Source organism: Corvus hawaiiensis, chromosome 21 (genome assembly GCF_020740725.1).
Source record: "Corvus hawaiiensis isolate bCorHaw1 chromosome 21, bCorHaw1.pri.cur, whole genome shotgun sequence".
Taxonomy (NCBI): domain Eukaryota; kingdom Metazoa; phylum Chordata; class Aves; order Passeriformes; family Corvidae; genus Corvus; species Corvus hawaiiensis.
This window is the reverse complement of record NC_063233.1, coordinates 4,992,739-5,019,383: the sequence shown is the minus strand read 5'-3', so window position 1 is coordinate 5,019,383 and position 26,645 is coordinate 4,992,739. Positions and strand designations below refer to the sequence as shown.

The 26,645-nt window shown below is 56.5% G+C and overlaps 1 protein-coding gene across 5 annotated transcripts; it reads left to right on the top strand.

Annotated features, from left to right (window-relative positions):
• The first annotated feature begins 235 nt into the window (after positions 1 to 235).
• Positions 236 to 26,645, top strand: ASS1 (argininosuccinate synthase 1). 5 transcript variants are annotated; one of them, XM_048325844.1, is made up of 15 exons: positions 236 to 295; positions 2,763 to 2,874; positions 3,329 to 3,397; positions 3,648 to 3,836; positions 5,738 to 5,794; positions 6,238 to 6,312; positions 9,254 to 9,324; positions 9,715 to 9,745; positions 13,328 to 13,418; positions 15,226 to 15,310; positions 16,320 to 16,384; positions 20,294 to 20,425; positions 24,081 to 24,237; positions 25,748 to 25,813; positions 26,338 to 26,645. In XM_048325844.1, the coding sequence occupies exons 2-15, from the start codon at positions 2,767 to 2,769 to the stop codon at positions 26,390 to 26,392; spliced, it is 1,251 nt and encodes a 416-aa protein (XP_048181801.1). In that variant the 5' UTR covers positions 236 to 295; positions 2,763 to 2,766; the 3' UTR covers positions 26,393 to 26,645. The 5 variants fall into 5 exon arrangements, with proteins under 5 accessions (XP_048181801.1, XP_048181799.1, XP_048181800.1 ...); XM_048325842.1 differs by having other exon boundaries at positions 246 to 299; XM_048325843.1 differs by lacking the exon at positions 236 to 295 and adding an exon at positions 1,970 to 2,145.

Below are 26,645 nucleotides of genomic sequence, written 5' to 3'. Positions count from 1 at the left end.
CTCTGTGGAGATTGCTGAGGAGGTCAGGAGTGGGGGGACAGCAGTGGCAGCACCCAGAGCAGCTATGCTGGGGCTGGGCACTGGCTCCATCCCGGCCCGGGGGCAGCTTCTCCCCCCGTTCTGCCGGGCACCCCGCGGGCAGGAGGAGCGCAGGACCTCTCCCGGGGACCGTGCCCAAGGGGGGACTGTCCTGCGGCGGCTCCGCCTGCCTACGCCCGGTTATAAAGGAGAAGGAGGAGGGGGGAGGATGCTCCAGGCACCGGACCAGAGCACCGAGGGCAGCCGGACACCAGGAGTGCGTGAGTGCGGGCACGGCATGGGGGGGAGAGGGGAAAGAGTGGCCTTTGCCTTGGGGGATGTCCCCTCACCCTGTCTGTCCCATTTCCACCCACCCACGGGTGTCCCCCACCCCTGGGTGCTGGAGCAGGGCAGTGGGGTGCCAGCACCTTCCCAGCGCTGTGCACACTGCAGTCAAGCCCTTCCTAGCTCAGTTTGGGATGGGAGGGGGGCTTCCAAGAGAGTCCCATTTCCTTGAGGGGCCCCTTGGCCGCCCTCAGGGAGGCGAACTGAGACCTCAGCCGGCACCACCTTGTGCTCTCTCTGCTCTGCTCTGGGGATTTTGGAGGGCAGGATGGGACCTCCACGAGCTGGAGGAGTGATGGTGAGGAAAACCCCAGTACCAGTGAGCATATGCCTCTGCTGCACGAATCCCTGGAAAGGCTGTTCCTGTCTCTCCTGCCTGCCTTTGCCCCTGTCCTTGCCCCTCCTGCCCGTCCCTGACTTTCCTGGCTGCCTCATTGCAGCCCACAGGCAGCAGCCCGCCTGTTCTTCCAGCCCGGCTGGCGAAGACAGTTCTTCTCTTTACCAAACTTTCAGTCTTTTTATTCCCCACCCTCTTTATATCTATTTCTTGGGTTTAAAACCGAATGCACGGTGTTCCTTTGGTGTAGGGCAGCTCCAGTCTCTCCAGTAAAATCCCTGCCCCGACTCACACGGAAATTGCTACGGAATAATAATAAGGGCTGAGAAAGTCCCGCCGCGTTCCTCTTCACTGAGCTTTGTTTGCTCTGATTTATTGCGGCCGAACGTTGAAACTTCGGGGCTCTCCCTTCCTGGGCAGGCGGGCTTGGCACGAGCCTTGTTTCCAGAGCTGGGAATGCTGGTGGCCCCACCCCCTTTCTGGGATGCAGGATGCGTCTCCAGGGCAAGGTGCCCCCAGGCCCCTCGGGCATTGCGACACTGGGACGTGTCTGAGCAGGCAGGAGCTGGAGGCATTTCCCTATCGCACTGCTGGGCCACTTGTAGAGCGAGCGCGCCTGGTCTCAGAGGCGCTTACTCAGCCTGGCAACCTCAACAGCGATGCTGGTGGCCACGGCGGGGAAGAGTTTAGAAGTAAAGGAGGGAAGCTGTCTCAAAAGGAGCCGCAGGCACAGCGTCAGGGTTGGGCTGGGCCCTTTTGGGAACTGCGACTGCCTTCCTGTAAATGCCCCGGTGAGGAAGGGACGGCTGAACCTCGCTTGGCAGGGACCCAGTTTGGCACAGCCACAGGGCCCCACGAGCAGGGAAATGCTGCTTGCACAAGCCTGGGCACCGGGCGCTGCCTGCGTGGCAGCCTGACGGGCACGGGCAGGCTCGGGGAGCCGGAGGGAGGCTACGGGCCCGCCAGACCCCTTTGTTCCTCAGCAAGAACCTGGCAGCAGCGGGGCAGAGCCTGCCCCTGGCTGGCTGCACGCCGTGCCCCGTGGGGTGCTGGCTCCACACCTCGCTGGCAGGACCGGGGTGCTGCGGCACACCCCGGCATAACCGCATCCCACTGGGAGAGGTGCTGGGTGGGCCAGCCTGGAGCGGCCCGGCACGGCGCCTTCCCGGCCTGCAGGAGCAGGATTGTGCTGACTTGGCAGCAGCAGTGTGAAAGTTGCTCGGGACGGGGTTTGGCCGGCTCCGCCATCCGCCTCCCCCGGCCAAGGGTCAGCTGGCATCGCCTCTTCGTGGGGCCCTGGGACTCATAGCCTGGCCCAGCGACTGCAGGGACAGTCCGGAGCCCCTTCCTGCCCAGGACCCCCAACCCTCTCCTGAGATCCAGGCTGCTGCGTCCTTCACCATCTCCTGTTGTTGGCTGAAGTCCTCGGTATCCTTGGCTGGAGGGTGAGGGGCACTGAATCCCCACGCAGGTGTTTTGTGCTGGCAGAAAACACGTGCAGCGCAATTAGAATAAATGCCCCGTGAGCGTTAATTAGACTTGGGGCTGGGCTGGGCTCTAGGTGATGCTGCCAAGCCCTGCAGTCCTGCAGCCAGCGCAGGCCAGGCAGCGCTGATGGGCACTGGGGGCTGAGCCGGTGGCAGCTCTCTGCAGACGGCCGGGACGTGCCGGGTCGTGCCAGAGCAAGGCATTGAGCTGTGCCTCTGCCACAGCCGGGCGCCTGCGCCTGAGCCCCGGCTCCCCAGCATTGCAGGGCACTTGCAGAGCGTGGGGCAGGCTGTGCTCTGCCAGCACAGAGAAAAGGTAAGAGCAAAACAGCCCTCGTGGCTGCCCTGGTCTCCTCCATCGCCCAGCCGCCACCGGGTTCACAGGTTGGTGCACAGACAGGGTGTTGTCCCTGGCTGAGAGCCACAACCTGGACACTGTCCCGGTGCTGTGGCTTTTCCTCCTGCCCCCAGCCCTGCCCTGGCTCCTGGCAGCCTGGGAGGGCTCTTGGCTCAGCTGATCCTTCCTGATGCTGTGGCTGGTGGCATCATGACCCCCTTTCCCTTTGCTTTGGCAGCACCATGGCTCAGTCCAAGGGCACAGTGGTCCTTGCCTACAGTGGGGGGCTCGACACCTCCTGCATCCTGGTGTGGCTGAAGGAGCAGGGCTACGACGTTGTCGCCTACCTGGTGAGCTCTGAGCTGAGCCCTGTCACAGGAACCCTGTCCCCAGGGGCTGGGGGTGGAGGGTGTGCTGGGCTGTTGGTCTGGGGGGGCTTGGGGGAGCAAGGCGTGTCCTAGTGTGTGCGGTGACCCTGCTCGCTCTGGTTAACCATGGCCCAGCCCGCTGCTGCTCTGCTGAGCTGCCAGCCCTGTGTGGCACAGCCTGTCCCTGCCAGCTAATGACCCTCTGCTAATGAAGGCAGGGAATCAGGACAGAGCCAAGGGGCTTGGCAGAAGGGGTCATGGCCCTGAGGTATCCGTCTCGGGGGGTGGAACTCCCTTCCTGCTCATCCTGGGTAGCCTTAAGCCCAGCCAGCATGGGCTCTGTCATGCCTTGCCTGATGCCCTGTGTGAAACTGGGCTTGCACTGGGTTTTGTGATCTTGTTTCGTACTGAGTCTTGCTGATTTCCTGCTTTCCAGGCCAACATTGGGCAGAAGGAAGATTTTGAGGCAGCACGAAAGAAAGCACTGGCGCTGGGGGCCAAGAAGGTAACGGTGTCCCTCCCTGCTTCTGGGGGCTTCGAGTTCTCCCTGCTCTCCACCATGGGGGTGAATCCTTTGGAGAGGGGACTGTGCCAGTGAGAAATCCCTTCTCCAGAGGTTTTGCCCCAAAGCCTTTTAGCAGCATTTAGGAAAAGGGAGACAAAGAGACTTTTCACTGCACGTTTCCTAAAACTCCAGAGGAGTGGGTTCCCCCCTTAGCAACGCTCCCATCAGGAATGTCCCATCGTGCTGGCAGGTTTACATCGAGGACATCAGCAGGGAGTTCGTGGAGGAGTTCATCTGGCCGGCGGTCCAGGCCAACGCACTCTACGAGGATCGGTACCTGCTGGGCACGGCCCTGGCACGGCCCTGCATCGCCCGCAAGCTCGTGGAGATCGCCCAGCGCGAGGGAGCCCAGTACGTCGCCCATGGGGCCACGGGCAAGGTGAGGGGGCACACGGGCACCAGGCAGGGACAGCTCGAGGTGCTTGGATGGGGGAGCTGGTGAGTGTACAGGCCAAGCTGTGGGTGCCAGGAGGGGTGCACGGGGTGTTTTGTGGGTGCTTTTTGGGGACTGTGCAAAACTCAACCGTGTTTCAACACTTCCTTCTCACTTCTGGGATTTCTGTGCCCAATTTCGGTTCCTTCTCGCTGTTGGGAAGGCTGCAGTCACAGCTGAACGCTCTGTTTCTGCCAGTAATTTTAAAATGCTGCGGCTTCCCGGGCCAGGAGCCGGCTGAGATTGAGCCAGCACAACCCGGAATGGTTAGGGGCATCCTGGGATAGGTGCGACTGTCTCAGACCCTGTCCCTATTCCTGTCCCCAGTTCTGGCTGTCCCGGTCCCTGTCCTCATCCCCCGCTCTCCCGGTCCTTGTCCCCATTCCTGTCCCTATCCCGGCAGTGCCGGTCCCTACCGCGGTTGTTCCGGTCCCTGTCCCCATCCCCGCTGGCCCCGCTGGCCGCAGGGAGGACACTTTGCCGCTAGAGGCAGCCAGAGACCGCGGAAAGGGGATGCTCGGTGCCAGCCCCTTCCTGGACAGGGGGAATCCCCCACGGGGAGCGTGGTGGGGGCGTGGGACCTGCGAGACGTGACCGTGGGTCGCCCCTGGCACCGGCAGCCGCTACCCAGCCCGGGGCGGGGACAGCTGGGGCAGGCGAGGGCTCAGTGGGTGAACCCAGGACCTGCCGGGTGCCTCTCCCTCCTCGTCCCACAGCCCGTGCCCAGGGGTAAGGGGAGGTGACCTCCTGGGGGAATGGCAACGGGTTTGGGGTCCCCACGGTGGGGACTCTGCTAGAAGGGGGATGTTAAATGCAAGCCAGGAGACTGCCGAGGGACATGCCGGCACCCGGGAGATGGGGCAGAGGGGCAGCTGGGGGGGGCTACATGACTACAATAACTCTCTCTTCTGCTGCAGTCGGGTTCCTGCACCCCTTTCCGTCCATCTCGTCCGTCCCCAGCAGGCCTCTCTTGAAAGCCCCTGCTCAGAGGCGCCCTGGAGTAACACATCCCCAGTGCGGCGGTGTCCCCTCTGCTCCCAGGTGCCACCAGCCGTCCCTGCTGGCAGGGGCACCCTCGGTGGCTGCCCTCCCCAAGCCATTAGCCGCGGGCACAGGCAGGGACTGACTGCGGGTAACTCGACCCGGCTGCGGAGTCTTAAATGGGACCATCTGGGGTGTCCCGGCTGCTGGAGCAGATGGACGTGTTTTGGGCCTGTAAGGGAAATGAGTGCTCTGCTGGATGTACTTGCCTGTGTGCAGTAGTCCTTCGGGAATCCCAGCCCGGGTGTAAATGTATCCTCCAGGCCAGGCCGATGGGAGGGAACTGGGGGTCCTTGCGCCCCTTGGTGCAGGTGGAAAATAGGCTTCAGTGAGTGCTGTTCCCTTGGAAGTGCTCGTAATTCCCAGCCTTGCTCCTGCTCCTTGCCCCTTCCCATCTACCTGGACTCATTAGTGGGACCTAATCAGCAAGGGCCAATTAAGGTAAAGGGAGGTTCTGTGCTATTTAATTATGAGCTGCTGCATCCCTCTGCTCGCTGCGGTCGTTCCCCCACCTTGCCCTCTTCCTTTTTGTGTCCTTTGATGCCTTTGGGGGAAAAATACCCAAATCTGGTTTGAACACACAGCTATCAGGAGCTACAGGAAAGGTGGTTTGGGGTTCAAACCAGCCATGGAGAGGGACCAGGAGTGATCCCATGGGACAGAGGATGCTTGCCCTCTGTGTCCAAGGTTTCCAATATCACCAGGAGAGCTGCGAGTGGAGCCAAGCAGCTCCTCAGAGGCTGCGTGTGTGTGTTGCCACACCCGGGGCTGGGGTGACCCCTCAGTGCCTCCCATTCATGTTTCAGGGCAATGACCAGGTTCGGTTTGAGCTCACCTGCTACGCCCTGTGTCCCAAGATGAAGGTAAGGCACCCAAAACCATCCCCCGCCTCCCCACTGCCAGGCTCCTGGCCTCTCCCCAGCTGGTGGGAATTCTGTTTTAACACCGATGCAAATGGCCCTGCCTCACTTTAACAAGCCACCAGCTGCACGCAGCGACGTTTTGGCATTTCAGGGGGCTGTAATGATCCTTAATTGACCTATTTTTACCCCAAACACCACAAGGCCACAGAGGAAACAGTACTAAGGCAGCTGCTGGATAATCGATGCTGCCTGCTTCCCCCTTGCATCCAGTGCCTGGTTAGGGTCGGGGTTTGGTTTATTCCCACCTTGTGCTGGGAGATTAAATTTCAGCTGGGGGACCAACACCCTGTGAGTCTTGGCTTCCTTGGCAGGGGGGCAGAGGGGCCCCAGGGCCTACAAGAGGGATGAGGGATTCTCATCTCATGCTCCTGCTCTCCTGCCAGGTTGTCGCGCCATGGAGGCTGCCCGAGTTTTACCAGCGCTTCCCTGGGCGCCGTGAGCTGATGGATTATGCCAAGGTAGGAGCTGGTGTGGGGTAGCCACAAGATTCCCAGGGCAGCAAAAGGTGCTCAGAGTGGCTGTGAAAGCTCAGGGTAGCCATGGGATTCTTGGAGTGACCACGGGATGCTCAGGGTGACCGCAGGATGCTCACCATGACTTGGCGGGTGACAGCAGCACATCCTGCACAACATCCTTGCAGCATCACCTTGCAGCCTCCTGGTCAGGGTTTTTGCCCCCCTTTCCTCTATTTTTTTTTTTTTCTCTTTCCTTTCTAAAAGCCTCATAATTACCTGGCTATTAATGGTAACCCGCTTTCCAAGGGAACGGGTCCCAACTCCCTGACTTGCATAACAGACAAAGCAAATACATTCACTTTTGTTGTCCCTTCCTTTTTGAAGTACAAGTTACAATAAAACACATTAGAAGTTTTGCATCAGGTTTTTATGTGCCCACCAGGGTACCTTTCTTTTTTAGTGACTTCATGGAAATGCTTGACAACTTGGCTCAATCAATCAAAAGGGAAAAGTCAGCTCTGTGCATAAACCAGAAAATTGCTTCAGTTTTTAAATAGCTGCCATCGAAGCTGCCTGGGTAATCTCTGGGAAGGCGAGGTGTGGAGCTGGAGGGATGTGGCATGGGGTGAGGAGCCCTCTGAGCCCCTTAGGGCTGCTGGGAGAGAGCGGCGTGTTGAGGATTGTGTTTGCCATCTGCCGTTGTATTATGAAGGAGAGAGTTTACGAGAGCTTTCCATATGTTGCCAAACAAATTGTCAAATAGGGGAATTATTAAGAGCACTGTGGTTTTATTATATGGAAAATGGAACGTGTTTTGGGTTTGGGGGTTTTGTTTGGCTGTGGGGATTGTTTTGTTTGTTTGGAAGGGGGGGAAAGGGAAATGAAATGGATTGGGGGCCCCGTTCCAAGAGCAAAAGGTTGTGGGGTGAGGCTTTTAGTACTTCTCAGTCTCTGGTTATCTGTTACAAAAAAAGGTGGTTTCCCTTCTTTTTCATCCTTAGGAGAGGGAGATGCATGGCCAGGTCCTTTGAGCACCTGGATATGCTCACCTTCGTGCTGGGGGATTGTAAAATGATGATGTTTGGGGCTCCATTAGTGCCAGGGAAAGTGAGGATCTGTTTTACCGTGGCACAGCTCTTGCCATGGATTTGCTGCCCAGGCGCTGGAGCCAGCCTTGCTCTGGCAGCAAATCCCTGCCACTGGCTGCTTCATCCTCACACACCTTAATGAGAACAGCCAAGCTCTCCCGGATGCTGCTCCAGGATTAGCCTTGCCACAGACAGAGCCAGGTGAGACAGATGCTGAGAACAAAATCCCGCTTTGGTCCTGGCACCTTTGGCTCCAGCCACGGCTGCCTAGGCTCAGTAGATGTTGGGTCTGGACTTGGAGGATGCTCTTTGAAATGGGGTGAGGATGGGTTGGGGAGCACTGGCTTCCCCAGCTGCCAGGAGGAGGCAGAGGCAGGAGAAGGCTGGCAGAGGACACGAGTCAGCTCAGGATCTCTGGGTATTCAGGTCTGAAAGATGGATTTGTACACTCCAGGTGAGATGAGTGTGCCAATGGTGGGTCTCTTCTCGCAAGTACAAGATAGGACAAGAGGAAATGGCCTTAACTTGTGCCAGAGGAGGTCTAGATTGGATATTGGGGGGTTCCAGTGGGCCCTACACTGGAATGATAGTGGGGGACCAGCAAATCAGAACCCAAGAGCCTGAGGCCATGTCCCCCCAGGAGCAGGGCTGAGTCAGTCCCCCTGCAACATTAGGAGATCTCAGAACCTTGTTCCCACCTCAGGTGATGGTTTGAGGGCTGTGATGTAACAACCACAAGCATTTCCTTCCCCCCTTCCTGGCAAACAAGAAACCTCCGCTCAGCCCCTGCTCCTCTGTTCCTGGCTGAGCCCCTGACTGATGTCCCTGCTGTGGTGACACTGAAATGCCAGAGCTGCCCAGCAATGTCCAGGCTGTACAGACACATCAAGGCACAGTGGAAGCCGCTGTCTCCATCCCTGTCTTGCTGTGGCTGTCCCACAGCCAGCCCATCGTGGCTCAGTGTCTCAGCAGGGTGGACGATGTCCCCACTGGCTCCAGTTGTCAGCCTGCTGCCATCACCTTTCCCGCTAATTCCCCCACGAATTCACCTCGTCTTCACAGGCAATTTCTCCCACTGAAATGTCAGTGGATAAATGAGCACACTGGTGACCTTGTTAGGGAGCCGGGCTCTGCGCTGCATCGTGCCAGGGAGGCAGCCGGTGTGGGGCCACACATCCCTGGGCATGGTGTGCTCGAGGTGCCCGGGCTCAGGGGGACACTGCCGCCTGCTTGGGGTGTCTCTGCTTCACCACGTGTTTGCATGAGGCTGCGGGGATGCATTGCTCTCCCCCCATGACAGAGCATTAGCCCTCTTTAGGCTCTAGAGCATCCTGTGGATTTGAGGACTTGTGTCCCTGTGTCACTTCCCCTTGCTGAGAAGCCTGGCTGGGGGAATCATAGAATTGTGGAACATCTTGAGTTGGAAGGGACCCACAGGATCATTGAGTTCAGCTCCTGGCCCTGCAAAGAACACCCCAACCATCCCACCACATACATGAGAGCATTACACCATCCTGGCCCTGGACCTTGGAAAAGTAGACAACGTCTGTGCTGGTGTCTCCATCTCTGGGATTCATGGGGTGCTCTGGGGCCCCTTCTCAGCCTGTGGCAGGGCTGGGGCAGCCGTTGTCCCCTCAGCCACACCGTGTCCCTGATGTCCCTGTTGAGGTGGCCCTTGTGGTGGGAGCTGCTGCTGCTCAGGGTCAGGAACACAGGAGTCCACCTTGCTCTGTGCTGCCTTGCTGGTGGCCATGGGTTGTGCCTTCGTGGTTTTGGGGCTGCTCCTGCTGGGAACCAGTGTCAGTGAGGGCTGGCTTTCCCTGCAGGCTGTCTTACCCCCACTCTCTTCCCGGCAGAAACATGGGATCCCAGTGCCTGTGACACCTCAGACGCCCTGGAGCATGGATGAGAATCTAATGCATATCAGGTGAGGAGCTGGGCAGGTGAGGAGGTCCTACGAGGTGAGGACCCGGGGTCTGGGGCCCAAGTCCCCTCCATCCTACATGTCCAGAACAGCCCTTTGCAATCCATTGTCCCAGGCTGCCCCACCGTATGCTGACCATGGGCAACTCCAAATCCTCCATCCTCCTTTTCTATCCAGTTGTCCACATTCCATGCGGCAGCTTCCATCTCCTGGGCTCTCCTAAGCCTGGCTCTCCTTGCAGGCTTGCTGCTAAAATGCCCTGGAAATCCCATAACGTGTATTTATGCCCATCCTCACGGGGTGGGTGGGAGCGGGGGTCTCGTCTGGGTGGGTTTTGGGGTTGCAAGTTGCAGGTGCTGCAGTGACTTCTCTCTCCTTCCCTGCCTGCTGTAGCTACGAAGCCGGGATCCTGGAGAACCCCAAGGTAATCGATCACGGCCACCGTGCCAGCACGGCAGCCACGGGGCCGGGGGCGTCTCGTGTCTTTGCAGCCTAATTGGAAATTTCACGGCAGGGCCGCCCGTGTGTGCGAGGAGGCTCCGCCGCCGCCCCGGCCCCTCTGCCTCTCCCGGCGCGTTAATTGCTGCCAGCGTGAAGAGGGGAAGGGACCGTTCAGGGTGACATCGGAGGGGACAACGTCGCGGGGCAGCAATAAAGGAGCAATTAGACAGCCGCGGTGCTGGCGGCAGAGTCAGAGCTGGTGGCGGGTGGCAGAGGTTCGGGGTGTCCCCTGCAGCTCGGGTCCCCTGCCCGTGCCTGCAGCTCGCCCAGCCCTCCTTGCTTTCCCAGCCCGCTATCCGTGGGCGTGTGGGGTGAAACCTCCCGCTGGGTGGGTGGTGTGGAGCAATTCATCCACGGCGCCACCAGCTCTGGCTGCCAACAGGGACTTGCGGCCGGGCGCTGCCCGTGACAGCGCCGCATCTCCGGCCGCTCCGAGCTGCGCTCGTGGTCCTGCTGGCCCTGCCTGCGCTGTTCATGCTCCAGCGGATCACCGCGCCCGGCCGCTATTTAAACTATCCATCAGCTCTAATTAGACAGCCCGGGGCGAAGAGGGGAAGGAGGGCTGGCGGAGAGGGAGCGGAGCCGCTGGAGCCCCGTGCCCGCAGCCGGCTCCCGCGGAGGGGCCGAGAGGAGGAGGAAGGTGGGGAGGGGGTCCCGCTCCTCCTCTGGTGTCCTCCAGAGGGGTGTCTGTGGGTCAGGCTTTGCAGAGCCGGGTTCCCGTGGGGTCTTCGCCTCCCGGAGAGTGGTTGGCACCGGGATGGTGTTCATGTCTTTAGCTGAAGGTAGCACGGACTGACCCGCACCCGTCCTGACCCACCCTGCCGCACCCAGCACCTGTCCTCTTCTCTCGGGGAAGATCCCCACTACCCAGGCTCTGCCAAGCCCGCTCCCTTCCCAAAACCAGCTTGGAAATGGGGCTGACCAGTGCCCTGACCCCATCCCTGAGCATCCTCTGCTCGGGCACCTCACCCTGTGACAGAGCTGGGAGGTGGCTTCCTGGAGCGCGGTGTCACTGCTGTCTCTGTCACTGCTGTCCCCTTCCCCGGCTCGGGAAGCGGTGCTGGGCACAAGGTGGCCGTGGCAAGATCCGGGGTGCCAGGCACGGCGGGCTCCCCTCCCCAAACCCTCGGGACCTGCCAAACGCAGGGATTTGAAAGCAGATGGTTGAGCTATTTTCTGCCTCTGTGAGGCCCGATTGAAGGGCAATGAGGCAGCTAATGTGGAGAAAGATAGAAATTTACTTGCTTTAACTTCATATGGCACTCTGAAAGAGTTCATTCAGTCCCGGGCACAACAATATCAGCCGGATGAATAAACCATTTGCGGCATCGATAGCTCTGCATCATGGTTTACTTCATGGACCATTTGCTTCCAATTTCTTCTCTTCTTGCCCCGTTTTTCTTGCTTCTTTCTTCCCCCCTCCCTCTCTCACTTTCCACACACTCTTCCTTTTTTTTTCCCCCCCTTTTTTTTTTTCCTCTCTCCCCTTTAAAGATGACATCGCAGGACTAGCCCCCCTGCGGGGAGGGATAAATAGAAGGCATTGATACACTGCAACAAACTATTTGTCATTTGAACTGTGCTTTTAGGAGAGAGAATAAAAAGAGGACAGGCTCGCACCGTAATGATGGAATGCAAGCCAAATGTCACTTTTATTTCTATTTAGTTATTTTATTTAATAGGGGTTTTCATAGTTGGCTCGGAAAATTGGAAACTACCTGACTTTGACTTCCAATGTTTAGTAAAGAGTTTTTAATACTTTCCCGTATTTTTTCTCCCACCCCCCTCCATCTTTTCCTTTTGAACTCAAAGTTTTTCATCATCTCTCACAGGTTCATCTAGTTAATAAGTGTGATCAGGGCTAGGAAAGGGCAGACGATATAAAATTGAAATCCACAGCCCGTGTAATCTGTGCGTGGGGGCACAGGGGAGATGCGCCTGCCTGCCAGCGCCTCTCCCTTAAAACGAGGGAAAGGGGCAAAAATGACATAAAGTGGGAACTGAGGGGGGGGGTGCTGCAGTGAGTGCTTGGGAAGCTATGTCTGTATTCCCAGGATTTGGCTGTGGCTGGTGTTGGGATGTGCGCTCCGGGGTTTGGGGTGAGGCAAGGGGTACCCCCCCCCCCCCCCCCCCACAGTGTGGAGGGTGGGATGGGGTGCTTGCAGCTGTGTGGGCTTCCCTCAGGTGCTGGCAGTGATCCAGCAAATATAAATACATTTGGACCAAAATAAATGGAAGTTTTCACTAAAATTCTTATTGCCTGTCTGGAAACATTTTTGATGAAAACTTCTTCTGTAGAGAAATTAATTTTCCCTTTAAAAAGCTTAAATATTTTTTTAGAGCAATCACTTTTGGTTGGATTATTACGGGGCTTTTTTTCCTAACTTGCTTTATACCTTATCATTTTTTTCCTTGCTGGAAAGCAAGAGAAGGGAGGAAAAGGGACATTTAAAGGTCCCTTCCATCCCAAATTATTCCATGATTTGATTAAGTGAGCAGAAGTCTGGGCTTTAAAAAGGAAAAGAAAAACAGGGAGAGCATGGCCCAGGCAGTGGGCGGGTGGGTGCAGGCAGGGCCCCACTGCCCAGAGATGCCCAGAGCTCCAGTTCTGTCCAGCTGGGCTTGGCAGGGAAATACCAGTTTGCCACCCTTTAAAAGGCTGCTTGACTCTCCATGGTGCTGCACATGCCCTGGGCACTCTGTGCCTCCATTCCCCCTCCACCTCCTGGACCTGTGGCTGGGTGGGGAGTCCCTCTGGAGACAGGACTTTGCAAACACAGATTTGAAAGTATTTTGGGGTCAGCCTGTGCAGTCGCATCATGGGTGAGTGCCGAGGGGCCACGTGAAATTGCAAAGCATTTGCTCTCCGGGACGGAAAGCTTTTTTATATTATATTTCCCCTCGCTTCTTCTGGCACGCATTTCAATTGCAGCAATTCACCATCAGCACCCGAGCCTCTGCTGGCCTGCCTCTGATGGAGATAAAATGCCTCTTCCCTATAAATCTCAGAAAAAAAAAATATACATAAAGGTTGATGTGCTCTGAAATGGGTTTTTGCTTTGTTGCTCTATTTTCGCCCGTGTGTATTAACCCCGGGGACACCATGAAAGAGCCGGTGTGCCGGGAGCACCTGCTGGGGTCAGGCCTCCTCATTAGTTTTTTCGGTCAGCGCCGAATAAGCCCGGCCGTGGTGCGGGAACACGCGGGTGCCCGCCCGCCCCGCCGCTCGCTGCCAGCGTCCTGCTTTTCCCTGCCTGACTTGCTTCTCTGCAGCCATCCCGCCTCCAGCTGTGGGGGCGTTGGAGGAAAAGATGAGATCAAGTTGAGGGGAAAAATTGGCTGATTCTGCCAACCCCTTTGTTCCCAAGGCCCCCGGTAAGCGCCGGTGCTGTGCTGTGCTGGTCCTGTGCTTTGGGATGGGGCGTGCGCTCCAGGGTTGGGGCTGCCAGCAGTGTTGGCCATGGCAATGCCACTGACTGTCCCTCTTCTCTCCCTCTCCCTGCAGAACCAGGCTCCTCCCGGGCTCTACACGAAGACCTGTGATCCGGCCAACTCCCCCGACACCCCAGACGTGCTGGAGATCAAGTTTGAGCGGGGTAAGAGCCTCCTTGCTGCCAGACCCTCGTCCCTGGGCCCCCAAGACAAGCCCCACTTCCCAGCCAGAACTGGGGTTCCCTGGCAGCTGGGAGCATCCCCAGGGTGGGGGCAGATGGGTGAGCCCTGACTCGTGACATCGGGGCTGAGGATGGTGCTTGCAGCACACCAGGGCTCTTTGAGGTGTGCAGAGGGTCTGGTTAGATCTCAGGGGCTTTCTGGGACCCCCCTGAGAGCGGAAAGGGGTCTGAGCCCCCTCACCCACCATCAAGGTGCAGTGGGCACAGGGTCCCCTCTCCTGCAGATGGCACACAGGTGGCTCTGGGGACATGCAGGTGATGCTGGCCAGTGTAACAGCTGGGGAGACACTCCAGCAGGAGTGATGCTATCATAAAGGAGACAGGGATGCCCCATTACATCCCTGGGGACACACGGCAGGGCACAGCCCCGGAGCCATCACTGAAGAGGGGACACTGAGCAGCATCTCCACCTCTGCCAGCCACGGCCATTCCCGTGCCACCATCCATCCTGGCAGCAGTGTCGAGCCTAGCACAGGCTGGGGGGAGACCCCGCTGGGAGGGGATACCCCCTCCCCATTGCCAGCCTTCCTGCTCCATTATAATGATCCCCCTGCAAGGAGCAGCCCCCCTCCCGGCAGCCCATTCAGCCCCTAGTTAATTTATTTGAAGTTTTAATCTAATTATTAACTATTTCAAAGGCTAAGCAGCTTTCAGCAACAACAGCCCCGACAACGTCGGCTCTTCGCCGAGCGGACCCCGGCCAATATCCCGGTGGAGGATGCGGAGAGAAAGAGCTGGGGCGAGGGGAGGGCGCGGGGTGGGGGGGCCTGCGCCGAGAAGCAGCTTAAGGTTCATTATTGCCGCGAGTTTACATTTAATAGCAATTTACAACTGAGTTTATAAACCCCTGGAAAATAGGGGGTTTAAGGGGGAGGCAGTGGGGGGGAGCTGACAGCCCCCATCACTAGACAGGGCTCTTGCAGGCGCCTATATAATAAAGACTAGAAAGGGAGGCATTGAGGCTGATTGGCAACTGATAGTTCGTTAAATGGTAATGAGGAGGGCAGATGGAGGGGGGATTAGCCTCCAACTCCGCACCGCTTTTCTTTGTGGGCCCCGCAGCCCCCTTGTCAGCTTCCTAATACATTTATTGCTCATTTCACACCGCTAAAGAAAAATGCCTCTTTCTATTCAGCATCCCCCCCACCACCCCGCTCTGCTTTGCTCCTGCCCGGCGCCCTTAAAAAAAAATTTAAGGGGGGGGGGGAAAAGAAAAGGTGCAATAATTAATTCATGGCGGGGAGCACCCCGCCGCGGGGTGCGTGTGCGTGCGTGTGCGAGCAGCCGTGCCCCGGTGTGGGGGTCCCCCCCAGACACCCCCCATGCTGGCGAGGGAAGGAGGGGGAGCACACATTTGTCACTCTGTCCCCCCTCCCCGGCAAGGGCTGGTGGGACAGAAGGTGCTGCGCTGTAAGACAATTGCGGAGCGTGAAATTCAATTAGTTAAGGGCCTGGTTGCAATTTCACAGGCCCTAAAAAAAAAGAGAGGGAGAAGAGAGAGGAAAAGGGGGGGTGACGTTTTTATGGCCTTTCTTATTTATTTATTTCACTCCTCTCCCGAGGTGGGTCCCCCTCCCCTCGCCTCCCCCTCGCACCAGCTTGGATATGCTTTTTTAAGAAGTTATTTAGAGTTCATATCTGTCACATCTATTTAACGCCCATGGAATGATGTTCCGGGGGGATCCTGACACCGGCTGATCCTGCCCGTCCTCTCTCCCTGCCTCTGCAGGTGTCCCAGTGAAGGTCACCAACACTGGGGATGGAGCCACTCGTTCCTCAGCCCTGGAGCTCTTTGTGTACCTGAACGACATCGCGTGAGTGCCAGCCTGTCCGGCTGGCAGAGGGGACAAGGGCAGCATCCCCAGGGTACCCAGGGTGGGGTGGAAGCAGGGTGCTAGCAGAAGATACGTCCTGATGAGCCCAGGGATGGTGGTCAGCAATGGGATGGTCCCAGTTGTGTCCCAGTTGTACCATAAATGCCAGGAAGCAGAGCTGGGCACCACGGCCAGGAGCACGAGGGTATAAATACCCCAGGGTTTTGCTCAGTGTGCATGAAGAGGATTAAGAAGCCCTCTGAAAACTTTCTGGGCTGCCTGTGTGCCCCAGTTGCCCTGCCCACTGCAGGGCACCCTTTACTTCTTGTCCCAGCTCAGTCCTGGACCCCCTGCTCTCACATCTTGCCTCACCCTGCCTCCCTGAGAGGGCTCAGTGTCCCTTTTTTGTGGAGAGTTGACTTTTTTGGGCCATGGAGACCTGCCGGCCAGGTTCATTGCCCTTTTCTACTCCTGTCTCCACAGCAGCAGCTTCTTTGGGGTTTTCTTTCCTGTGCCACCCCATGCCTGGCTTCTGCTGCTGCTGGCACAGAGCCATCCTCAGGAGTTTTCCCAAAAATACAGCAGCACCCATGAGGGCACCCACTCCTCCTAAGTACCACCCAGTGCCTGGCCAGCCTCCTCTGTCTCTCTGCCTTCATCCTCCTGGTGGTGAATGGGAATGAACTTTTCCATGTAGCTCACTTTTTAAATGGTTATTAAGTGGTTTTAAAATTACTTTGGGAATATAGCTGTGGCATGTCCTGTCTCCTTGCCCAGTTTATTTTCCAGTGGCCTGAGTGCCACAGCTGCCTGTGGCACTGGTGGAGAGAAAAATCAATTTCCTTGTCACGTGCCTTATCTGAGGTCTCTAATGATGGTCTGCAGTGCTGCTCAGGGGCTGGCCCGCTGTCATTTGGGGTTTTTTCCCCATTGCCCACCCTTCTGACCCACTTTTCACAGCCACCTGTGTCCCACTCTGGGACTGCTGCAACCTCCCTTCTCCTCACAGGGGCAAGCATGGGGTCGGGCGCATCGACATCGTGGAGAATCGCTTCGTTGGGATGAAGTCCAGAGGTGAGTCCACCCTGCCCTAAAAAGATAAAAAAATGGGAAAACCACTTTTTGGTGGGATATGGTGGGTGCTCAGTAATCCTGGGGTGCTTTGGTTCAGGTCACACCAGCAGCCCTCAACCTTTCCCTCCCCATCAGTTTTTGGCAGAGATTTCCCTGTGACAGGGACTTCCTGTTGTTCTCTAATGACAGTAGCTGCCCACTCGCTGCCACTGCTGGCACCAGCCCTGGGTCCCAGTGCCTCCAGTGAGACCTGACCCCAGTGGGAAACGCACCAGGCTGTGGGCTGGTGTGGAGAGATGCTCATGGAAGGTCCTGGATGGTGCCAGACTCTCTAATACCTGTACAAACCACAGGAAGCTGATGCAAGCTACTGTTTGGTTTTTTGTAAAAAAGCGAATATTTGATTTATCTACACATTTTTGAGGCCATGACTCCTAATATTGATCTTCCATTGGGATCAGTTTCACTGGAAACCTCTGGAGGCAGAGAGCTGCCCTGTGCAAAACTAAGGAGGTGGCTCAGCATCATTTCCCAACTCCTTACTCCAAATCTTTTGTCTTAAATCTCATTAATACCTAATTAGATGCTTCCTTTCTTTAAACTTGCCCTCTGCGCAGGTCAACAGCAAATATCTTGGTAAGACTAAGCCTGCGGTCTTCCTCCCCACCACAGGGCACCGGCATCCACTGCAAAAGGCAAGAAACAAATCCCCAAATCATTTGATTTGGTTTGAATAATCAAATTACCACCAAAAGAAGGCAGGAAAAACCCCAACCCCAACTTGCACGCGCCAGCCTGTGCATTTGCATGCAGGATGCTGAGTAATTTGTCAAAATCTATTTTATTTTTTTAAGAGCCACTGACAGGCTCTAGTGACCCTTCCAGCATTTAATAATTTCTCTAAACCCCATTTAACTGTCACGTCTGTCTCCTGCGTGACATCGCCGAGCGATCGCTGCCATGTTTGTGCGGACGCGGGAGGAGCAGGGGTTCTGGGGACAGCACTGCGGGGATGAGACCTTGGGGTGGGCTCCCCGTGGGGATGAGACCTTGGGGTAGTCTCCCCCCTTGCTTTGAGCAGGATCCTGCCCCTGGTTGGCTTCTTGGGATTAAGAGAAACCTCCCAGAAATCTGCTCTGTGGGAGAGATGGAGAGCTGGGATGGGAGCAGGCCGGAACAGGAGGGTGCTGTGGGTACTTGCACCATCTCCCCGGTGACCCTACCCCTGCCTGGAGCATTTTGGACCCAAAATGGGTTTAGGATCAATGGTGCAGGAGATGGGAGCTGGGCTTGGAGGAGGCAATCCCTTAAATCCCAGCAGTGTGCAGTGGCCCCACAGATTTGGGGTTCTGCAGGGGAAACTGAGGCACAGGCAGGCAGCAGCGTGGCCAGAGCCTTCCCTGTCATGGAGGTGGCAGCGAAGGTGCCTTCTCTCCCTCATCCTCCAGTCCCAGGAAGTCAGAGAAGAGAAAAATTCATTTGCATTGATTTTTACTAAGCTCCTAATTGAACTTCGTTAAGGCCTAATGGGCGAGGGGCGCATGGAACGCACCCGCACCAGCCTTTTAAGCCCCATTAACTCGGTTTTGCCATATTTGTTTTAGTGGGAGGAGGGTGGCTAATTACAGGGTGCCAGGAGCGGCGCTCCAGCCGGTCCGGGGGCACGGCTGGGCCGGGGGCTCTGGGCTGCAGGAGCACGGCCCTGCCTCTCCCTCCCTTTCACATCCTCATTATCAAATTATCTTTTTAACTCCGAAGGGGGGCTAATTAAGTGGAGTAAATGAAATCAGTGGGGAGGAAGAGGGAAGGAGGGGTGGCGGCCGCTGCCAAAAGCTGAGCGCTGCCGTCGGCTGGGGCTTTTCCTCCCCTTGGCTTTCTCCTCCTTTCTCCTTTTCCTCCTCTGGATGCGCTGAGCTGATGGAGGAGGAAAGTGGAAAACCCCTTCCCTGCAATGAACACACACCAGGCCAAACTCGGCCTCCAGGCTCAGCCCCGGACCTGGACCAGGGGTAGACATTTGGGCAGCATTTTCCCATGGGCACAGCACTGCCCTCGGGAAGGCACCACATCCCTTCCTGTCCCACGATGACGTCGGGAGTGACAGCCTGCACTCAGCGCAGCAAAATTGCTCGGATGGAGGTGAAGTGACAGCCGAGGTTACAAATTAGAAAATTTTAAGTAGCGGCAGCTGTCTCCTTGGCTGCCCCCCTCCACATCCCCCCTGCTCCGGTCCCCCCTTCCCCAGCAGTAATTATGGGGTGATTGAAGCATCGTTGGGCTGCAGTGCTGACACCTCTGTCTTTTTCCTGTAAACATGGGGAGATGAAAATAGACACTTGGAGATGCTGCGAGTGTCACTTTGAAGGTGTCTCTTGTCTCCTCGGCAGCAGCGAGGCTGCAGAGTGGCTGTCAGCTGCCCTCCCCTCTGCCCCAGCTGACACTCTCTGGTCCTGTCCTCCAGCACCCGCAGATGGGCAGGAGGTGGGGGTCAAGGCATGTACCCAAATCTTCAGTCTAAAATGGCTTTAACATCTCCTAAGGGGAAGGAGAGGGAATATTAGTTGTGTTAGTGGTGGGCTCAGCTCCACAGTCAGGGGCTGGAGGGGACAAAGAGCAGCTCTCTGTGCCCCTGCCGTGCCCATGGGGACAGCTGGCGTTTGGTGTTAACTCGGCTGTCTGCTCCCACAGCCCTGAGGGAATGGATGTTTGGTGAGCACCTGAGCTGCCCCAGGGACTGGGCTGCAGCATCACTGGGGTGGCTGGGGAGGAGGGGTTGGCTCTCCTTTGGGACGGTCGGATCCTGTTATGTGCCTGCAGGATACTGAAATCATGGACGCTGCTTGGGATGAGGTCTGATGGAAGAGGCTTGGGCGGCTGCGCTTGTGGCTCCCGTTGTGTCCGTGGGACTGTGGCCACACTGGGACAGGACATGCTGAGCCTGTGCCACTCTCCAGGGCACTGAGAGAGCAGAGCCTGGTGAAGTGCTGAGCCCTGTGGGCTCCCCTCAGCCTCTCTTGGGGCTGGGGCTGTTTGGGGGCACATCTCTTTCAGAGAGTACAATTTCCTACAGGGTTCCTTTGTGCCCTTTGCCATTCCCATGAGTGTGTCATAGCAGATGCCCAGCACTGGGAAGGGACCATCCCTGTAGGCAGGCAGGGGACGGGGATATGCTGGTGGAGCAGCCCTGCCTGTGGACAGGTTACAGCTTTTCCCATCACATATTCACTGCCAAACCAGCTCAGCATTTCCACCTGCATCCAACACGGATGGGAGCACTGGATGTCCATACTTGTATTTAAACACCAAACAACCACATCATGCACAAAACAAGCCCTGAACGGCTGGAACAAAGGAGCAGCTTGCTGAAATAATTAAGCATCTTCCATCCCCAGGCCTTGTGCAATGGGGGGGGGCAGCAGAAAGGGACTGGGGGGGGGCCCCTGCCAACCCCAAAGGAGGTTGCCCTCCCAGCCCCCAGGTAGCCTCATTGCTTCCCAGCGGATGCGCGGGGCCCTTTCTCGCCAGCCGAGGGGAGAGGAGGGTATTTCAGGCCCTGCGCTCCCCATGCCTGTGCCCCGCTCGTTCTGTTAATTACAGGTTTTCAGCTGCAGACCGTTGGGCACGGATGGGTGGGGGGATCGGTTCCCAAACCCTGTCATTTAGCCTCGTCAGAGTGCCTCTTCAAAGAGGGGAATCTAGAAATTTTCTCCGCAAGGTGCGGAGTGGACTGTCTTGGCCCCAGCATGAATATAATGACAGATGCATTTTACAGCGAGCTGAGACTGAATGCGCTCGACCACGGCTCCTTCTGTCAGCCAAGTCATTATTTTTTGTCATTTGCTGACAGTTTTGGTCTCATTCGTTTCTCTCTCTTTTTCTGCTTTTCCCCCTGCCTGGAAAAATGGCTAGGTATCTATGAGACCCCAGCAGGAACGATCCTATACCATGCGCATTTAGATATCGAGGCCTTCACCATGGATCGGGAAGTGCGGAAAATCAAGCAGGGGCTCTCCTTGAAATTCTCGGAGCTGGTGTACAATGGTACGTACAGTCCAGTCCTGCCACCGCAACAGCCTCCCAGCCTTCCTCCTCCCTCGTTGCTGCTGGAGGTTGCAGGTGCCACTGGTTGTAAAACTCAGGTCCAGGTGTGGATTTTGAGGCTGCTCCTGGGGAGAAAGATGTGTTTGGGCTGAGCAAAACCCCACGCTCTGCATGCTTTCCTGCCAAGGGAGTGCCATGCCTGCTTTTGGGAGGCAATGCCATCTTCCATGAGGGCTTGCTCATGGCATCTCTCCCAGCCCCATGCCACCACTTCATCCCAACAAGCACATTCAGATGTAATTCACCATTCTTTTGCCCCCTCTCGTGTCACCTTTCCCCAGCTCTCCCCTCCAATCCCTTCCACCTCTGCCTTTGCCTCGTGCACACTGCGATATGGGGCACCCAAACTTTAAACTTCAAACCCTGCCACAGGATTTGAAGCTGGAGAGCTGTCCCTGTGCCCTGGCAGTGTGGCACAGGGGACTCTCGAGGTGCCGGGGGACGGAGGGTCCCGGCTCTGCTATGTGGTGCACAGCCCACACAGGGGCACTGCGGGTTGGGGCTCCCGGTCTGGGACAGGACAGCGCTGCCTGGAGAGGGCTGGGAGCTGTAAGGGATGAGAGGATACCGGCTCACCCCGGCAGTGAAGGACAGCAGTGAAGCCCTGTGTCCTTCCTCCTGTGGAGCAGCTGCAGCTCCAGATCATGGCTTGAGTTTGAGAGGTCGCAGCTCAGTGTTTGCTCCATGGATCCACCCTGACCCCAGTCCCTGGTGCTAAATTGAAGGAAGTAGGATTAGCCCAAAATGCCCTAAGTGGTCTCAAAACCCTGTTGCCCTCAGCTGGGTCCTTGGTTCAGAGCTGTCATCCTGGAGGCCCCACACCAGGGAGATTCCTGCCTCATGGCCAAACGTTTGTTGTCTACAGGCCCTGATTTCTCAGCCTCCCAGCTCCTCCTCCCATCACCTTTCAGATGTTTCTAACCACAAGGGCTGGCGTGATTCCTATGGGATCTTCCATGGGAAGATACCCTGGAAATAACCTGACTGTGGGAGCTCAGGCTTTGGGCAGCAGCAGATCCAGTAGGACCAGGTCAGGCTATTTTCTCCGCTGCAGTTTCTGGTGCCAGTGCTTGTCACCTTCCCCTCCAAGGACATTCCCTCTTGTATCTTTCTCAGCACCTGGCATTTAATGACTGAGCACCTGGCATTTAATGCCTGAGCCCCTTTGCTGCTTAAATCACATTTTAGGGCCTGACAGGGGCCACAGAGGTCTTTGTCACCTTCCTCTTGGATCACAGCCCCTGCCCTCATTCATTCTCTGGTACCATTCTTGCCTCTGGCCATTTTTATTAGACTTTGACCTGGGCTGCCTTTATTTTGACTATTTTTTTTTGTTGTTGTTCAGGCATAAACCTGTTTGTTTGTTTGTTTATTCCTAACCACTCACTTGTTGTGCAGCCACCAGGTTAAAGAGCTACTCAGGGAAGCATGGTTTAAATTCTCCCTCCCCACCTCTGCCAGGCAAAGGCTGCTGTTTCCCTGGCTCCACATGTTGAATCCCCAGGGATTTCCAGCTTGGTCCTAGACTTCCCTGCCAGCCCATCCTGAATCCAAGGAACAACCCCAACGCTAAGCACCCCGGGGGTCCCCTGGGTCCCCCGTGCCGGAGGCCAGGCTTTCAAGCTCACCTTCCTTTAACACCTCATTATTGCAGCTCGTCCAGTTTTTAGGAGAATTAGTGTTTATCTTCCCCCTGTTCCTATTGATCCCATTGTGGAGGGGTGGCTTTGAAGCCAGCTCCCGTCCTTCCCAGGTGCGGAAATGCCATTGTCCCCCTGCCTGCGCCGTGATTAGGGCAGGATGGTGGGAAGGTCATTAAGGGGGGATCGCTTCCAGTGTCTGCAGTGGGGGGTCGGGACGGGGGGGGGGGGATGCTTTCTCCCACCTGGAGCTGTCAGAGTCAGGACTCAAGCAGCTGGTTATTATTTTAATGTGTCTGGGGTTTATTTTTACAGGGATTTTTACATCCATCCTGATATTTGAAGAGTTGTACCTGGAGGGTGGTTACCAAAAAAAGGAGTGTATTTGCCTGGAGCCGGGGTTCCTACTGGCATGGCAGTGCTGATTTCAGGACAGGGGTCCCTGAACCCCCTGGGAAGAGGTCCCCAATCCCCCGGCCATAGTATGGTGGAGCAGCTGGGGGGGGTCAGTTCAGGGAGGTGGATTTGGTGGTGAGGGGCTGCAGGGCTGTGGTGCTGTGCCTTGGAGCAGGGCCACATAGACCCCGGGGACAAGGCTGCAGGATACGGCCCTGCTCAGGGGCTGGCGAGGCCAAACAACAAAAGAAATTGTTTGTTTCTTTAATGGCTTTGGCCCCAGAGCCCAGCTGGGAAGGGAAAGGTGAGAGGGCACCGGTGCGAGATGGGAGAGATAAAACCTGGGGATGACCGGAGGGCAGTGAATGGGCTCTTTCTTTCTCCACCTCTATCTCCTTCTTCATCTCCCAGGCTTTATTCCCGGTCTCCGAGGACTCCCTGGCTAATAACCCTGCTTAGGGACTGGAGGGGGCATGGGGGCGGCAGGCAGGACCACAGCCCCGCCATGCACCTGCAATACCAACAGCTGCTCCCCCAGGATGTGTTTTGGGGAGCCGTGGTATGACTGCACATCACCCCAACACCCAGCCTGGGCTTCAGCTCAGGGGATTTGGGCTGCCAGGGGCTGCCATCCCCACTGGAGCAGGGTTAGATGGTGTTTTCCAGGGGTGCCAGCACTGGTTCCCTGTGTCCCACCAGCTCCTCATGCTGGGACCAGAGTGGGAACAAGTCAAACTTCCCCACAAGCAGCAGCAGGGACAAGCTGAGCCTCACTGACTTTGGGGGGGCTGGGAAGGTGGGGAGCCCACTTGGGGCTGCCGAGACACCTGTGCCCCAAAGCACAGCCCGATGCGGCCCCCATGTCAGCCCAGGCTGTGTGATCTGGGGGGAGCACTCTGCTCTGCATCCCTCTGGGATAGGGAATGGGAACCACTGGGGTGACTGCCCCACTGGGACCCCCATTGCTGAGTGGGTTTCCCTCCCCAAAGCTGCTGGGGGGTGAAGCACTGCTGTGGAGCTGCATCCCCCTGAGCAGAGTCCATGGGCTGGGGTTGGCCCTTTGGGACAGATCCCTTCTCTGTCCATCCCAGGGGAGAATGGCTCATCCCCTTCTTGGGGGGCTGGGAGCTGATCCCCCCCCATTTCTGTGTCCATCTGTCTGTCTCCACCTGGCCTTCCCAAAGTGGTGAGTTTTGAGGGGTAATTTCATACCTCCTTAACGAATCTTTTCATTTCCATGATCAGCCCTGCCCAGCAGAGCTGGAACAACGATGGCCTCACGGCCCATTTCTAGTTTGTTCCATCCTCTTCTCCCAGTGAGATCCTGAGGGCCACCAAGGAGAAGGGAAACACATGAGGTCTCCATCCCTCATGGCTGAACCTGTGTGTCTGAGCATCTCATTTCCTCTCCCAGTCCTGCAACTGTATCCCTTCCCTTGAAAATTACCCTTGCAAGACTTAGCCTGGGGACCACCCTAGGATGCCCCGGGGTACCACCTGGGATCCCAGGCCCCTCTGGCCTTCCCCAAGCCCCTGCTGACCCCATCTCCTGTCCTCAGGCTTCTGGCACAGCCCTGAGTGTGAGTTCCTCCAGGAGTGCATCGGACGCTCGCAGGAGTCGGTGGTGGGCACCGTCCGCCTCTCTGTCTTCAAGGGCCAGGTCTACATCCTGGGCAGGGAGTCCCCACGGTCACTCTACAACGAGGAGCTAGTGAGGTGAGTGCAGCTTGGGAGGTCAGCGTGGACAGGAGGGGCGACAGCGAGCCTCCCATCCCACCCTGCAGTATCCCATCCCACCTTGTTGCATCCCATTGCATCCCACTCCATCCCATCCCATTCCCAGTGGCACTGCATCCCACTCCATCCCATCCCGTTCCCAGTGGCACAGGTGACACCACGGGCCCAGCCGAAGCACGAGCCATGTTTTCAAGTCAATATTGGTTTTTTCCCCTCTTGCTTTTCCCTTTTTTTTCGTGTTGTTTTCTCGCTTGCTCGCTCCCCTCTCAGCCCTCCCTCAACCCCTTTCAATCTCTCTAAACACTTTATAAGCCATAAATACACCCGAATGAGTTTAGATCAGTCAGAGTAAATGTCAAATTATCTTCTCTCTTTCTCTTCTCTGGCTTTTTTTCCTCCCTTCCCTCCCCCTCAAAATCAACAGCTCCTAATAATCCGTCCCAACCCTTCATTATGCTTCGCACTCTCACTTGGAGAGATTAAATGAATAAAGTATTAAAAAAAAAAAAAAAAAAAAGAGGGAAGAAAAAAAAGGAGGATGGGAGGGGGGTGGGACGGAGGAAAAAGAGAGAGGGAGAGAAAAACAGGGGCACTTATTCTCCCTGCATCTCCAACCATTTTCCTTTTCTTTTTGATTTCTACATCGCTGGTTTGAAAGCCTTTGAGTGACGGCGTCACAGGAACCCGAGAGAAAGCTGTGAGAGGCAGAGCTGTGTGGAAATGCCTCTGCACAGTAGGTAGAAAGTAACGTAATTATAGAGCAGGTCAGAACCACTCGAATGAGCAAAAATAAAAGCACAGAGGTTTTTCTGTAGCTCGTCAGGGGAGGTAAAATCATTGTAAACTCTTTTTTTTTTTCTTCTTTTCTTCTTTATTTCCCTCCACTTCCTCCTTTAAGGTTTGTGGTTTCTGGGAAATGAGCCGTGTGTTTTGGGGATGTAGGAAACTGTCAGAGTTGGGATTCAGTGGGTGGCTGCTGCCTTGGGGAAGGGAATGTGCTCAGTGTTGCACCGAGGAATCAGCTGCCAGGTCCATAAACCCCCACACCAGTGTGGGGCTGTCCCTGCCTGGAGTCCTGCTCATGCCTGGGGCAGTGTTTCCTGCCCAGGATCCCATCCCTTTTCTAGAGCCTGCTCTGGGACAGCCATACCTGTAGGATTGCTCTGGAACAGGGTGAACATCCCTATGTGGTGCCAGAGCACGGGGAGGAAGGGTGCTGATGCACATGAGGGACCAAGGAGGGAAATTTCGGGCTGTGTCTCTGGCAGGGCCTGTGGAGCCTGGGGACAGCTGCTCCTGAGCCATGTGCCCTTCCCTGGGGGCTGGCAGGGACCCTGACCTGAGCCCCCTGCAGCCACCAGTGGATGAGGGGGCAGCAGCAGCTGAGAGCAGCCAGGTCTGGGATCCCCCACATCTTCTCCCTTCCCAAAGGGCAGCCCCAATTCCTCCCGGGAATCCCATCGCAGTGACAGTGCCTTTCTCTCTGCAGCATGAACGTGCAAGGGGACTACGAGCCTGCCGATGCCACTGGCTTCATCAACATCAACTCGCTGAGGTCTGTGCGGTCGAGCGGGACCCTCCCCGATGGGGGGCAAAAGCCCTCAGCACCCCAGGGCTCTTCCCCTTCCTCACTCGGGCTCTGGGGGTGAACCAAGCCCCCTGCACAAGCTCCCCCTGAACGGTGGGGTGCCACCAGCCCCCCCAGTACCAGCCCTGCTTAATTGCAGCCTTCCCCAGCACAGCCAGCCTCGTTATTTTACTTATTTCTCAGACCCCTTCCCCCCCCCCTCCCCAACTCCAGGGCTGTAAAACACGCTGCATTTACATAATGGGCTCTTAATTTTTCCATTGCCTGTTAACTGCTTTGTTCTCCCCGATCTTCCATGTCCCCCCGACTCCTCTAAGATAAATTAATTACATTATCTTGTGGGGGAAAAAAAAAAATAATTAAACTGTACAGGCCTTAACAAACGCCTGCTCTTCACGCCCCCTCATTCTGCTTAAATTAATTGAAAGGAAATGTGTGTTATTACTGTTAATTTACAATTAATTTTTTTTTTTTTAAATCCCGGTTTCCAGGCTGAAGGAATATCATCGTCTCCAGAGCAAGGTCACCGTAAAGCAGGATGAATAGCAATCAATCGCACGCGAGCCTCCCGCTCCCTTTTCTAATTTCTCTAAGAAGTAGCACTAATTGTGGTGGCAATTTGCAGTTGTAACTCGTCTCCCTGGAGCGGAGTGGCGGCGGAGGTGACGGCTTTGTTACGGGGCTGCAAGTGAAATGCAATCAGGGGAAAGAAAAAGGTTTGTCCATCGGAGAAGTGGGGAAAGAAATAAACCCCCAGCCACGCGCGGGGTCCGGCATTGAGAGCCGGGCTTTATTCCTA